Source organism: Coregonus lavaretus (assembly GCF_964263955.1).
Source record: "Coregonus lavaretus genome assembly, contig: HAP1_SCAFFOLD_1327, whole genome shotgun sequence".
Lineage (NCBI taxonomy): Eukaryota > Metazoa > Chordata > Actinopteri > Salmoniformes > Salmonidae > Coregonus > Coregonus lavaretus.
This window is the reverse complement of record NW_028161242.1, coordinates 45,867-62,181: the sequence shown is the minus strand read 5'-3', so window position 1 is coordinate 62,181 and position 16,315 is coordinate 45,867. Positions and strand designations below refer to the sequence as shown.

Here is a 16,315-nt window from a genome sequence, read left to right as displayed (position 1 = left end):
TCCTTCTAACCCCCCCCCCCCCCCCCCCCCAAATTGTAAAGTGGTTATCCCACTGGCTATAGGGTGAACGCACCAATTTGTGAGTCGCTCTGGCTAAGAGCGTCTGCTAAATGACGTTAATGTGCCCTTGAGCAAGGCACTTAACCCTAATTGCTCCTGTAAGTCGCTCTGGTTAAGAGCGTCTGCTAAATGACTAAAATGTAAATGTAATGCAACGGTACCCCCCTGTATATATAGCCTCCCTACTGTCACTTTATTCTATTGTATATATAGCCTCCCTACTGTCACTTTATTTTTTACTTCTGCTCTTTTTTTCTCAACACTTTTTTGTTGTTGTTTTATTCTTACTTTTTTGTTTAAAATAAATGCACTGTTGGTTAAGGGCTGTAAGTAAGCATTTCACTGTAATGTCTGCACCTGTTGTATTCGGCGCATGTGACCAATAAAATTTGATTTGATTTGATTTGATTTGATTTGATTTGACTACTATAGAGGAGGAGAGGAGACCTCTGGACTACTACTACTACTACTACTACTATAGAGGAGGAGAGGAGACCTCTGGACTACTACTACTACTACTACTACTACTACTACTACTACTACTACTACTACTACTACTACTACTACTACTATAGAGGAGGAGAGGAGACCTCTGGACTACTACTACTACTACTACTACTACTACTACTATAGAGGAGGAGAGGAGACCTCTGGACTACTACTACTACTACTACTATAGAGGAGGAGAGGAGACCTCTGGACTACTACTACTACTACAGAGGAGGAGAGGAGACCTCCGGACTACTACTACTACTACTACTACTACTACTACTACTACTACTACTATAGAGGAGGAGAGGAGGCCTCTGGACTACTACTACTACTACTACTACTACTACTACTACTACAGAGGAGGAGAGGAGGCCTCTGGACTACTACTACTACTACTACTACTACTACTACTATTATAGAGGAGGCCTCTGGACTACTACTACTACTAGTACTACTACTACTACTACTACTACTATAGAGGAGGAGAGGAGACCTCTGGACTACTACTACTACTACTACTACTATAGAGGAGGCCTCTGGACTACTACTACTACTAGTACTACTACTACTACTATAGAGGAGGAGAGGAGACCTCTGGACTACTACTACTACTACTACTATAGAGGAGGCCTCTGGACTACTACTACTACTAGTACTACTACTACTACTCCTACTATAGAGGAGGAGAGGAGGCCTCTGGACTACTACTACTACTACTACTACTACTACTACTATAGAGGAGGAGAGGAGACCTCTGGACTACTACTACTACTACTACTACAGAGGAGGAGAGGAGACCTCTGGACTACTACTACTACTACTACTACTATAGAGGAGGAGAGGAGACCTCTGGACTACTACTACTACTGCTGCTGCTACTACTACTACTACTACTGCTACTGCTACTACTACTACTACTACTACTACTACTACTACTACTACTACTACTACTACTACTACTACTGCTACTACTACTACTACTACTACTACTACTATAGAGGAGACCTCTGGACTACTACTACTACTACTACTACTACTACTACTACTACTACTACTACTACTACTACTACTACTACTACTACTACTACAGAGGAGGAGAGGAGACCTCTGGACTACTACTACTACTACTACTGCTACTACTACTACTACTACTACTACTACTACTACTACTACTACTACTACTACTACTACTACAGAGGAGGAGAGGAGGCCTCTGGACTACTACTACTACTACTACTACTACTACTACTCCAGAGGAGGAGAGGAGACCTCTGGACTACTACTACTACTACTACTACTACTACTACTACAGAGGAGGAGAGGAGGCCTCTGGCCGGTGGTACCTGCTCTCTTCCTGTGGTGCTGGTGGGTCTCCCTCCTGCTGTCTGCTGGCATACCACAAATGATCAATTAGAAAACAACAACATGGTGGGACAGAAAGATCTGGTTAATGATAAAGGGACCAGTGATACCATTGACTGATTGGCTTTTTTTGTTTTTTTAAATGAAGCATACCAATCACATGGGAAGTTTCCTTTAAAGGATCCAATCACATGGGAAGTTTACTTTAAAGGATCCAATCACATGGGAAGTTTACTTTAAAGCTGTACACACTGACAGACAGCTGGTGGAAAGTATAAAGACAAACTGACACGCCAACAAAAACATGTAAAAACAAATAGTGGATCAGCACCAATGGACTAACAGGTAACGTGACACTAACAAGCAGCAAACGTATTAACACTGACAGACTGTTGATGATGACCAGCTGCTTCCAGCTGTGTGTGTGTTTTAGAGCGCGCGTGTGTGTTACTGTGTGTGTGTGTGTTACTGTGTGTGTGTGTTACAGTGTGTGTGTGTGTGTGTGTGTGTTACAGTGTGTGTGTGTTACAGTGTGTGTGTGTTACTGTGTGTGTTACAGTGTGTGTGTGTTACTGTGTGTGTTACAGTGTGTGTGTTACAGTGTGTGTTACAGTGTGTGTGTGTTACTGTGTGTGTTACAGTGTGTGTGTGTTACAGTGTGTGTGTGTTACAGTGTGTGTGTGTTACTGTGTGTGTGTGCGCGGGCGTGGGTTTATGTGTGTGTGTGTGTGTGTGTTACTGTGTGTGTGGGTGTGTGTGTGTGTGTGTGTGTGTGTGTTACTGTGTGCGCGGGCGTGGGTTTATGTGTGTGTGTGTGTGTGTGTGTGTGTGTGTGTGTTACTGTGTGTGTGTGTGTGTGTGTTACTGTGTGTGTGTGTGTGTGTGTGTGTGTTACTGTGTGTGTGTGTGTGTGTGTGTGTGTGTGTGTGTGGGTGTGTGTGTTACTGTGTGTGTTACAATGTGTGTGTTACAGTGTGTGTTACAGTGTGTGTGTGTTACAGTGTGTGTGTGTTACAGTGTGTGTGTGTTACAGTGTGTGTGTGTTACAGTGTGTGTGTGTTACTGTGTGTGTGTGTTACTGTGTGTGTGTGCGCGGGCGTGGGTTTATGTGTGTGTGTGTGTGTGTGTGTTACTGTGTGTGTGGGTGTGTGTGTGTGTGTGTGTTACTGTGTGCGCGGGCGTGGGTTTATGTGTGTGTGTGTGTGTGTGTGTGTGTGTGTGTGTGTGGGTGTGTGTGTGTTACTGTGTGTGTGTGTGTGTGTGGGTGTGTGTGTGTTACTGTGTGTGTGTGTGTGGGTGTGTGTGTGTTACTGTGTGTGTGTGTGTGTGTGTGTGTGTGTGTGTGGGTGTGGGTGTGTGTGTGTGTGTGTGTGTGTGGGTGTGGGTGTGGGTGTGGGTGTGGGTGTGTGTGTGGGTGTGTGTGTTACTGTGTGTGGGTGTGTGTGTTACTGTGTGTGTGTGTGTGTGTGTGTGTGTGTGTGTGTGTGTGGGTGTGTGTGTGTGTGTGTGTGTTACTGTGTGTGTGTGTGTGTGTGTGTGTGTGTGTGTGTGTGTGTTACTGTGTGTGTGTGTGTGTGTGTGTGTGTGTTACTGTGTGTGTGTGTGTGTGTGTGTGCGTGCGTGCGTGCGTGCGTGCGTGTGTGTGTGTGTTACTGTGTGTGTGTGTGTGTGTTACTGTGTGTGTGTGTGTGTGTGTGTGTGTGTGTGTGTGTGTGTGTGTGTGTGTGTGTGTGTGTGTGTGTGTGTGTGTGTGTGTGAGTGCGTGCGTGCGTGCGTGCGTGCGTGCGTGCGTGCGTGCGTGCGTGCGTGCGTGCGTGCGTGCGTGCGTGCGTGCGTGCGTGCGTGCGTGCGTGTGGGTGTGTGTGTGTGTGTGTGTGTGTGTGTGTGTACTCACGTGGGCAGAGTTGTTCTGGTTGTTGCTGGAACGGGACCTGCGTCTGGACTGGATGCCGATGTTCTCTCCTTTCAGCAGAGAGTGGACAACATCGTCTAGAAAGGTCATCTGTATCGTAGATGGGTCAACGTTCTGGGGCTCTAGAACCTAGGAGAGGGAGACCACATGATGTTTGACATGTAAAGACATTATTAAAGTATGTCTTCTACATTTGTGTAGGAAAAAAATACAACTTACAACAATGAGGGGATTTAGTGTCCATAAGGTGAGGTGAATGTCTTAAGAGAGAGGAGTGTAGAGGTGTATTTAATATGAAGAGTAGAGAGAGGAGTATAGAGGAGTACAGTGAGGGAAAAAAGTATTTGATCCCCTGCTGATTTTGTACGTTTGCCCACTGACAAAGACATGATCAGTCTATAATTTTAATGGTAGGTTTATTTGAACAGTGAGAGACAGAATAACAACAAAAAACTCCAGAAAAACACATGTCAGAAATGTTATAAATTGATTTGCATTTCAATGAGGGAAATAAGTATTTGACCCCCTCTCAATCAGAAAGACTTCTGGCTCCCAGGTGTCTTTTATACAGGTAACGAGCTGAGATTAGGAGCACACTCTTAAAGGGAGTGCTCCTAATCTCAGCTTGTTACCTGTATAAAAGACACCTGTCCACAGAAGCAATCAATAAATCAGATTCCAAACTCTCCACCATGGCCAAGACCAAAGAGCTCTCCAAGGATGTCAGGGACAAGATTGTAGACCTACACAAGACTGGAATGGGCTACAAGACCATCGCCAAGCAGCTTGGTGAGAAGGTGACAACAAATGGAAGAAACACAAAATAACTGTTAATCTCCCTCGGCCTGGGGCTCCATGCAAGATCTCACCTCGTGGAGTTGCAATGATCATGAGAACGGTGAGGAATCAGCCCAGAACTACACGGGAGGATCTTGTCAATGATCTCAATGCAACTGGAACCATAGTCACCAAGAAAACAATTGGTAACACACTACGCCGTGAAGGACTGAAATCCTGCAGCGCCCGCAAGGTCCCCCTGCTCAAGAAAGCACATATACATGCCCGTCTGAAGTTTGCCAATGAACATCGGAATGATTCAGAGGAGAACTGGGTGAAAGTGTTGTGGTCAGATGAGACCAAAATTGAGCTCTTTGGCATCAACTCAACTCACCGTGTTTGGAGGAGGAGGAATGCTGCCTATGACCCCAAGAACACCATCCCCACCGTCAAACATGGAGGTGGAAACATTATGCTTTGGGAGGGGTTTTTCTGCTAAGGGGACAGGACAACTTCACCGCATCAAAGGGACGATGGACGGGGCCATGTACCGTCAAATCTTGGGTGAGAACCTCCTTCCCTCAGCCAGGGCATTGAAAATGGGTCGTGGATGGGTATTCCAGCATGACAATGACCCAAAACACACGGCCAAGGCAACAAAGGAGTGGCTCAAGAAGAAGCACATTAAGGTCCTGGAGTGGCCTAGCCAGTCTCCAGACCTTAATCCCATAGCAAATCTGTGGAGGGAGCTGAAGGTTCGAGTTGCCAAACGTCAGCCTCGAAACCTTAATGACTTGGTGAAGATCTGCAAAGAGGAGTGGGACAAAATCCCTCCTGAGATGTGTGTAAACCTGGTGGCCAACTACAAGAAACATCTGACCTCTGTGATTGCCAACAAGGGTTTTGCCACCAAGTACTAAGTCATGTTTTGCAGAGGGGTCAAATACTTATTTCCCTCATTAAAATGCAAATACATATCTAACATTTTTTACATGCATTTTTCTGGATTTTGTTGTTGTTATTCTGTCTCTCACTGTTCAAATAAACCTACCATTAAAATTATAGACTGATCATGTCTTTGTCAGCGGGCAAACGTACAAAATCAGCAGGGGATCAAATACTTTTTTCCCTCACTGTATTTAATATGAAGAGTAGAGAGGAGTATAGAGGTGTATTTAATATGAAGAGTAGAGAGAGGAGTATAGAGGTGTATTTAATATGAAGAGTAGAGAGGAGTATAGAGGTGTATTTAATATGAAGAGTAGAGAGGAGTATAGAGGTGTATTTAATATGAAGAGTAGAGAGAGGAGTATAGAGGTGTATTTAATATGAAGAGTAGAGAGGAGTATAGAGGTGTATTTAATATGAAGAGTAGAGAGGAGTATAGAGGTGTATTTAATATGAAGAGTAGAGAGGAGTATAGAGGTGTATTTAATATGAAGAGTAGAGAGGAGTATAGAGGTGTATTTAATATGAGAGGAGTGTATTTACCTGGTCATTCATCACAACCATAGTACGGCTGAAGAGGTCATGATGTGTGATGATCCCTGTGAACCACTGAGTAGCTGAGTCTTGTCTGTAAACACGGACCCGGTAGCCATTTAATGAATAGGGACCTGGAGGAGAACAGGAGCAACGTGGGGGTTAAATACAGTCTGAAAGACATCCAGTTATACCACCTGAGATACACATTCAGATATCTGTAACTAGGCTAGATATTCTTCCAGAGCCGCTATGGGCATTCAATATCAGAGGCCTGCCTTAAACGCTTCACACTGTCTCTCCTCTGAGACTACATTCAATATCAGAGGCCTGCCTTAAACGCTTCACACTGTCTCTCCTCTGAGACTACATTCAATATCAGAGGCCTGCCTTAAACGCTTCACACTGTCTCTCCTCTGAGACTACATTCAATATCAGAGGCCTGCCTTAAACGCTTCACACTGTCTCTCCTCTGAGACTACATTCAATATCAGAGGCCTGCCTTAAACGCTTCACACTGTCTCTCCTCTGAGACTACATTCAATATCAGAGGCCTGCCTTAAACGCTTCACACTGTCTCTCCTCTGAGACTACATTCAATATCAGAGGCCTGCCTTAAACGCTTCACACTGTCTCTCCTCTGAGACTACATTCAATATCAGAGGCCTGCCTTAAACGCTTCACACTGTCTCTCCTCTGAGACTACATTCAATATCAGAGGCCTGCCTTAAACGCTTCACACTGTCTCTCCTCTGAGACTACATTCAATATCAGAGGCCTGCCTTAAACGCTTCACACTGTCTCTCCTCTGAGACTACATTCAATATCAGAGGCCTGCCTTAAACGCTTCACACTGTCTCTCCTCTGAGACTACATTCAATATCAGAGGCCTGCCTTAAACGCTTCACACTGTCTCTCCTCTGAGACTACATTCAATATCAGAGGCCTGCCTTAAACGCTTCACACTGTCTCTCCTCTGAGACTACATTCAATATCAGAGGCCTGCCTTAAACGCTTCACACTGTCTCTCCTCTGAGACTACATTCAATATCAGAGGCCTGCCTTAAACGCTTCACACTGTCTCTCCTCTGAGACTACATTCAATATCAGAGGCCTGCCTTAAACGCTTCACACTGTCTCTCCTCTGAGACTACATTCAATATCAGAGGCCTGCCTTAAACGCTTCACACTGTCTCTCCTCTGAGACTACATTCAATATCAGAGGCCTGCCTTAAACGCTTCACACTGTCTCTCCTTGTCCATTAACACCACTGAGACTACATTCAATATCAGAGGCCTGCCTTAAACGCTTCACACTGTCTCTCCTCTGAGACTACATTCAATATCAGAGGCCTGCCTTAAACGCTTCACACTGTCTCTCCTCTGAGACTACATTCAATATCAGAGGCCTGCCTTAAACGCTTCACACTGTCTCTCCTCTGAGACTACATTCAATATCAGAGGCCTGCCTTAAACGCTTCACACTGTCTCTCCTCTGAGACTACATTCAATATCAGAGGCCTGCCTTAAACGCTTCACACTGTCTCTCCTCTGAGACTACATTCAATATCAGAGGCCTGCCTTAAACGCTTCACACTGTCTCTCCTTGTCCATTAACGCCACTGAGACTACATTCAATATCAGAGGCCTGCCTTAAACGCTTCACACTGTCTCTCCTTGTCCATTAACGCCACTGGGACTACATTCAATATCAGAGGCCTGCCTTAAACGCTTCACACTGTCTCTCTCTGGCCATTAACACCACTGAGACTACATTCAATATCAGAGGCCTGCCTTAAACGCTTCACACTGTCTCTCCTTGTCCATTAACGCCACTGAGACTACATTCAATATCAGAGGCCTGCCTTAAACGCTTCACACTGTCTCTCTCTGGCCATTAGCACCACTGAGAGGTCTAAGAGGTCCTTGCACCTTGACCAGAGTCTGCGGACGAGACAGATAACCTCCTCATCTGGTTGCTAGACTAGGGAGGCCATTAGCACCACAGAGAGGTCTAAGAGATCCATGCAGCTCTAATTACACACTAGGTCTCATTAAGCTAGGCCAAGTTCATTACAGTCATTAAAATGTGGACATTGTAAATAAGCACCAGCTCCAAGACCACAGAGCCTCTTCATCTGTCAGGTAACGGGAACACACTGACCAATAGACAGTCTCCTCTGGTCCTTACAACACACTGACCAATAGACAGTCTCCTCTGGTCCTTACAACACACTGACCAATAGACAGTCTCCTCTGGTCCTTACAACACACTGACTAACAGACAGTCTCCTCTGGTCCTTACAACACACTGACTAACAGACAGTCTCCTCTGGTCCTTACAACACACTGACTAACAGACAGTCTCCTCTGGTCCTTACAACACACTGACTAACAGACAGTCTCCTCTGGTCCTTACAACACACTGACTAACAGACAGTCTCCTCTGGTCCTTACAACACACTGACTAACAGACAGTCTCCTCTGGTCCTTACAACACACTGACTAACAGACAGTCTCCTCTGGTCCTTACAACACACTGACCAATAGACAGGCTCCTCTGGTCCTTACAACACACTGACCAACAGACAGTCTCCTCTGGTCCTTACAACACACTGACCAATAGACAGTCTCCTCTGGTCCTTACAACACACTGACCAATAGACAGTCTCCTCTGGTCCTTACAACACACTGACCAATAGACAGTCTCCTCTGGTCCTTACAACACACTGACTAACAGACAGTCTCCTCTGGTCCTTACAACACACTGACTAACAGACAGTCTCCTCTGGTCCTTACAACACACTGACTAACAGACAGTCTCCTCTGGTCCTTACAACACACTGACTAACAGACAGTCTCCTCTGATGTCTGGTCCTTACAACACACTGACTAACAGACAGTCTCCTCTGGTCCTTACAACACACTGAATAACAGACAGTCTCCTCTGGTCCTTACAACACACTGACTAACAGACAGTCTCCTCTGGTCCTTACAACACACTGACTAACAGACAGTCTCCTCTGGTCCTTACAACACACTGACTAACAGACAGTCTCCTCTGGTCCTTACAACACACTGACTAACAGACAGTCTCCTCTGGTCCTTACAACACACTGACTAACAGACAGTCTCCTCTGGTCCTTACAACACACTGACTAACAGACAGTCTCCTCTGGTCCTTACAACACACTGACTAACAGACAGTCTCCTCTGGTCCTTACAACACACTGACTAACAGACAGTCTCCTCTGGTCCTTACAACACACTGACCAATAGACAGGCTCCTCTGGTCCTTACAACACACTGACCAACAGACAGTCTCCTCTGGTCCTTACAACACACTGACCAATAGACAGTCTCCTCTGGTCCTTACAACACACTGACCAATAGACAGTCTCCTCTGGTCCTTACAACACACTGACCAATAGACAGTCTCCTCTGGTCCTTACAACACACTGACTAACAGACAGTCTCCTCTGGTCCTTACAACACACTGACTAACAGACAGTCTCCTCTGGTCCTTACAACACACTGACTAACAGACAGTCTCCTCTGGTCCTTACAACACACTGACTAACAGACAGTCTCCTCTGGTCCTTACAACACACTGACTAACAGACAGTGTCCTCTGGTCCTTACAACACACTGACTAACAGACAGTCTCCTCTGGTCCTTACAACACACTGACTAACAGACAGTCTCCTCTGGTCCTTACAACACACTGATTAACAGACAGTCTCCTCTGGTCCTTACAACACACTGACTAACAGACAGTGTCCTCTGGTCCTTACAACACACTGACTAACAGACAGTCTCCTCTGGTCCTTACAACACACTGACTAACAGACAGTCTCCTCTGGTCCTTACAACACACTGACTAACAGACAGTCTCCTCTGGTCCTTACAACACACTGACTAACAGACAGTCTCCTCTGATGTCTGGTCCTTACAACACACTGACTAACAGACAGTCTCCTCTGGTCCTTACAACACACTGACTAACAGACAGTCTCCTCTGGTCCTTACAACACACTGACTAACAGACAGGCTCATCTGGTCCTTACAACACACTGACCAACAGACAGTCTCCTCTGGTCCTTACAACACACTGACTAACATACAGTCTCCTCTGGTCCTTACAACACACTGACTAACAGACAGTCTCCTCTGGTCCTTACAACACACTGACTAACAGACAGTCTCCTCTGGTCCTTACAACACACTGACTAACAGACAGTCTCCTCTGGTCCTTACAACACACTGACTAACAGACAGTCTCCTCTGATGTCTGGTCCTTACAACACACTGACCAACAGACAGTCTCCTCTGGTCCTTACAACACACTGACTAACAGACAGTCTCCTCTGGTCCTTACAACACACTGACTAACAGACAGTCTCCTCTGGTCCTTACAACACACTGACTAACAGACAGTCTCCTCTGGTCCTTACAACACACTGACTAACAGACAGTCTCCTCTGGTCCTTACAACACACTGACCAACAGACAGTCTCCTCTGATGTCTGGTCCTTACAACACACTGACTAACAGACAGTCTCCTCTGGTCCTTACAACACACTGACTAACAGACAGTCTCCTCTGGTCCTTACAACACACTGACTAACAGACAGTCTCCTCTGGTCCTTACAACACACTGACTAACAGACAGTCTCCTCTGGTCCTTACAACACACTGACTAACAGACAGTCTCCTCTGGTCCTTACAACACACTGACCAACAGACAGTCTCCTCTGGTCCTTACAACACACTGACTAACAGACAGTGTCCTCTGGTCCTTACAACACACTGACTAACAGACAGTCTCCTCTGGTCCTTACAACACACTGACTAACAGACAGTCTCCTCTGGTCCTTACAACACACTGACTAACAGACAGTCTCCTCTGGTCCTTACAACACACTGACCAACAGACAGTCTCCTCTGATGTCTGGTCCTTACAACACACTGACTAACAGACAGTCTCCTCTGGTCCTTACAACACACTGACTAACAGACAGTCTCCTCTGGTCCTTACAACACACTGACTAACAGACAGTCTCCTCTGGTCCTTACAACACACTGACTAACAGACAGTCTCCTCTGGTCCTTACAACACACTGACTAACAGACAGTCTCCTCTGGTCCTTACAACACACTGACCAACAGACAGTCTCCTCTGGTCCTTACAACACACTGACTAACAGACAGTGTCCTCTGGTCCTTACAACACACTGACTAACAGACAGTCTCCTCTGGTCCTTACAACACACTGACTAACAGACAGTCTCCTCTGGTCCTTACAACACACTGACTAACAGACAGTCTCCTCTGGTCCTTACAACACACTGACCAACAGACAGTCTCCTCTGATGTCTGGTCCTTACAACACACTGACTAACAGACAGTCTCCTCTGGTCCTTACAACACACTGACTAACAGACAGTCTCCTCTGGTCCTTACAACACACTGACTAACAGACAGTCTCCTCTGGTCCTTACAACACACTGACTAACAGACAGTCTCCTCTGGTCCTTACAACACACTGACTAACAGACAGTCTCCTCTGGTCCTTACAACACACTGACTAACAGACAGTCTCCTCTGGTCCTTACAACACACTGACCAACAGACAGTCTCCTCTGGTCCTTACAACACACTGACTAACAGACAGTCTCCTCTGGTCCTTACAACACACTGACTAACAGACAGTCTCCTCTGGTCCTTACAACACACTGACTAACAGACAGTCTCCTCTGGTCCTTACAACACACTGACTAACAGACAGTCTCCTCTGGTCCTTACAACACACTGACAAACAGACAGTCTCCTCTGGTCCTTACAACACACTGACTAACAGACAGTCTCCTCTGATGTCTGGTCCTTACAACACACTGACTAACAGACAGTCTCCTCTGGTCCTTACAACACACTGACTAACAGACAATCTCCTCTGGTCCTTACAACACACTGACCAATAGACAGTCTCCTCTGGTCCTTACAACACACTGACTAACAGACAGTCTCCTCTGGTCCTTACAACACACTGACTAACAGACAGTCTCCTCTGGTCCTTACAACACACTGACTAACAGACAGTCTCCTCTGGTCCTTACAACACACTGACTAACAGACAGTCTCCTCTGATGTCTGGTCCTTACAACACACTGACTAACAGACAGTCTCCTCTGGTCCTTACAACACACTGACTAACAGACAGTCTCCTCTGGTCCTTACAACACACTGACTAACAGACAGTCTCCTCTGGTCCTTACAACACACTGACTAACAGACAGTCTCCTCTGGTCCTTACAACACACTGACCAACAGACAGTCTCCTCTGGTCCTTACAACACACTGACTAACAGACAGTCTCCTCTGATGTCTGGTCCTTACAACACACTGACCAACAGACAGTCTCCTCTGGTCCTTACAACACACTGACTAACAGACAGTCTCCTCTGATGTCTGGTCCTTACAACACACTGACTAACAGACAGTCTCCTCTGGTCCTTACAACACACTGACCAACAGACAGTCTCCTCTGGTCCTTACAACACACTGACTAACAGACAGTCTCCTCTGGTCCTTACAACACACTGACCAATAGACAGTCTCCTCTGGTCCTTACAACACACTGACTAACAGACAGTCTCCTCTGGTCCTTACAACACACTGACTAACAGACAGTCTCCTCTGGTCCTTACAACACACTGACTAACAGACAGTCTCCTCTGGTCCTTACAACACACTGACTAATAGACAGGCTCCTCTGGTCCTTACAACACACTGACTAACAGACAGTCTCCTCTGATGTCTGGTCCTTACAACACACTGACCAACAGACAGTCTCCTCTGGTCCTTACAACACACTGACTAACAGACAGTCTCCTCTGATGTCTGGTCCTTACAACACACTGACTAACAGACAGTCTCCTCTGGTCCTTACAACACACTGACCAACAGACAGTCTCCTCTGGTCCTTACAACACACTGACTAACAGACAGGCTCCTCTGGTCCTTACAACACACTGACCAATAGACAGTCTCCTCTGGTCCTTACAACACACTGACTAACATACAGTCTCCTCTGGTCCTTACAACACACTGACTAACAGACAGTCTCCTCTGGTCCTTACAACACACTGACTAACAGACAGTCTCCTCTGGTCCTTACAACACACTGACCAATAGACAGTCTCCTCTGGTCCTTACAACACACTGACTAATAGACAGGCTCCTCTGGTCCTTACAACACACTGACTAACAGACAGTCTCCTCTGATGTCTGGTCCTTACAACACACTGACTAACAGACAGTCTCCTCTGGTCCTTACAACACACTGACTAACAGACAGTCTCCTCTGGTCCTTACAACACACTGACCAACAGACAGTCTCCTCTGATGTCTGGTCCTTACAACACACTGACTAACAGACAGTCTCCTCTGGTCCTTACAACACACTGACTAACAGACAGTCTCCTCTGGTCCTTACAACACACTGACCAACAGACAGTCTCCTCTGATGTCTGGTCCTTACAACACACTGACTAACAGACAGTCTCCTCTGGTCCTTACAACACACTGACTAACAGACAGTCTCCTCTGGTCCTTACAACACACTGACCAACAGACAGTCTCCTCTGGTCCTTACAACACACTGACTAACATACAGTCTCCTCTGATGTCTGGTCCTTACAACACACTGACTAACAGACAGTCTCCTCTGATGTCTGGTCCTTACAACACACTGACTAACAGACAGTCTCCTCTGGTCCTTACAACACACTGACTAACAGACAGTCTCCTCTGGTCCTTACAACACACTGACTAACAGACAGTCTCCTCTGGTCCTTACAACACACTGACTAACAGACAGTCTCCTCTGATATCTGGTCCTTACAGTATCCACAACAGACACTGATGGCAGTACTAGCAGACACAGGGCCAGGTACGGAAATCAGTGTCTGCTTGGATAGATAACATGACAGAGTGGCTGGTCTGGTCTATTCTGGCCGTGGCAATGATTCCTGGTCTCTGTCCTTGGCTCTGTCTCTGTCCTGGGCTCTGTCTCTTTCCTGGGCTCTGTCTCTGTCCTGGGCTCTGTCTCTGTCCTGGGCTCTGTCTCTGTCCTGGTGTCTGTCCTGGGCTCTGTCTCTGTCATGGGCTCTGTCTCTGTCCTGGGCTCTGTCTCTGTCCTGGGCTCTGTCTCTGTCCTGGGCTCTGTCTCTGTCATGGGCTCTGTCTCTGTCATGGGCTCTGTCTCTGTCCTGGGCTCTGTCTCTGTCCTGGGTTCTGTCTCTGTCCTGGGCTCTGGCTCTGGCTCTGTCCTGGGCTCTGGCTCTGTCCTGGGCTCTGTCTCTGTCCTGGTGTCTGTCCTGGGCTCTGTCTCTGTCCTGGGCTCTGTCTCTGTCCTGGGCTCTGTCTCTGTCCTGGGCTCTGTCTCTGTCCTGGGCTCTGTCTCTGTCCTGGGCTCTGTCTCTGTCCTGGGCTCTGTATTCTCTTTTTAGTGCTCTACATTTGGCCCCATGAGGCTCTAGTCTAAAGTAGTGCACTATATATGGCCCCATGAGGCTCTAGTCTAAAGTAGTGCACTATATATGGCCCCATGAGGCTCTAGTCTAAAGTAGTGCACTATATATGGCCCCATGAGGCTCTAGTCTAAAGTAGTGCACTATATATGGCCCCATGAGGCTCTAGTCTAAAGTAGTGCACTATATATGGCCCCATGAGGCTCTAGTCTAAAGTAGTGCACTATATATGGCCCCATGAGGCTCTAGTCTAAAGTAGTGCACTATATATGGCCCCATGAGGCTCTAGTCTAAAGTAGTGCACTATATATGGCCCCATGAGGCTCTAGTCTAAAGTAGTGCACTATATATGGCCCCATGAGGCTCTAGTCTAAAGTAGTGCACTATATATGGCCCCATGAGGCTCTAGTCTAAAGTAGTGCACTATATATGGCCCCATGAGGCTCTAGTCTAAAGTAGTGCACTATATATGGAATAGGGTGCTGTTCAAAGGACTACGCATCATCACAGTGAACAGACAAGTTGGTTGGGTTTGTTAAATATTAAATACATGATTCAGTGTTTCTTACCTTGCATAAAAATTTCCTGAACCTTTTGATCTTTGAGCCAGAACCTGACCTCTTCATGAAGCTGAGGGTTGTCCCTGAGAACAGGACTCAAACTGTCCACTTCATCCTGCAGACACAGACAGAGCGTACACATTAGAACAATATTATATACATACTAAAGACCATTCAGTACATTACAACTGGAGACAGAACCTATTTATTAGACCATTCAGTACATTGCAACTGGAGACAGAACCTATTTATTAGACCATTCAGTACATTACAACTGGAGACAGGCCCTATTTATTAGACCATTCAGTACATTACAACTGGAGACAGACCCTATTTATTAGTTCAGACAATACATTACAACCATATTTAATACTATTAAAAACAAGAAACTACCTTCTAAATGCGAAGTAGGCACTGGTCTGAATCCCAAAATGAAAGGAAATTCATGAGCACCAATGTCTACTTCACCCATGCTCTACCAAGGTTTTACAGCACCGAGCTTTGACTCTACTGATCTACATCTATAGAAAAGAAAGGAATGGAATTAACAAAAACATTTCTACAAGCAATTGTTACAGCAACAGGAAAACTGCTCCAAGAGCTTTGTCCAAATACTGGCGGACTCAAATAAGAAAATAAAGGACCGGAGAGGAACAGGACCTTCAGAACAGTTTGCAGTTTCTCCCAGCAAGATCACAAAAAACTGGAAGTCCATGCGAGATGACTTCCGGAGAGGTACAGGACCTTCAGAACAGTTTGCAGTTTCTCCCAGCAAGATCACAAAAAACTGGAAGTCCATGCGAGATGACATCAGCAATGTCTGTGAATCATTATTACAAATGACTGATAAAACAGACTATCTAGAGAGACAATCCAGGAGTAATAACATTGTTGTGGATGGCATATCAGAGTCTCCACACGAGACCTGGACAGAGTCTGAGGAGAAAGTGAAAAAATATATACATATATATGAAAAAACATTCACAGAAAAGCTGCAGGTGGATCATAGGAAGGTTGAGGTGGAAAACCTGTAACCAGCCCAGGTGACTGACCCAGGACGATAGTGGTCAGGTTCCTAAGGTTGAGGTGGAAAACCTGTAACCAGCCCAGGTGACTGAGCCAGGACGATAGTGGTCAGG

At 46.1% G+C, this 16,315-nt stretch overlaps 1 protein-coding gene across 1 annotated transcript in view; it reads right to left on the bottom strand.

The window, feature by feature from the left end:
- Positions 1-16,315, bottom strand: part of LOC311120991 (putative JmjC domain-containing histone demethylation protein 2C) — a gene marked incomplete at both ends in the record, with an annotated part of 113,381 nt that overhangs the window by 58,205 nt on the left and 38,861 nt on the right. Inside the window, 4 exons of the mRNA XM_084195541.1 lie at positions 1,896-1,940; positions 3,809-3,955; positions 6,095-6,219; positions 15,186-15,291. Coding sequence (XP_084051667.1) covers positions 1,896-1,940; positions 3,809-3,955; positions 6,095-6,219; positions 15,186-15,291 — 423 coding nt within the window. The remainder of the gene's footprint in view (positions 1-1,895; positions 1,941-3,808; positions 3,956-6,094; positions 6,220-15,185; positions 15,292-16,315) is intronic.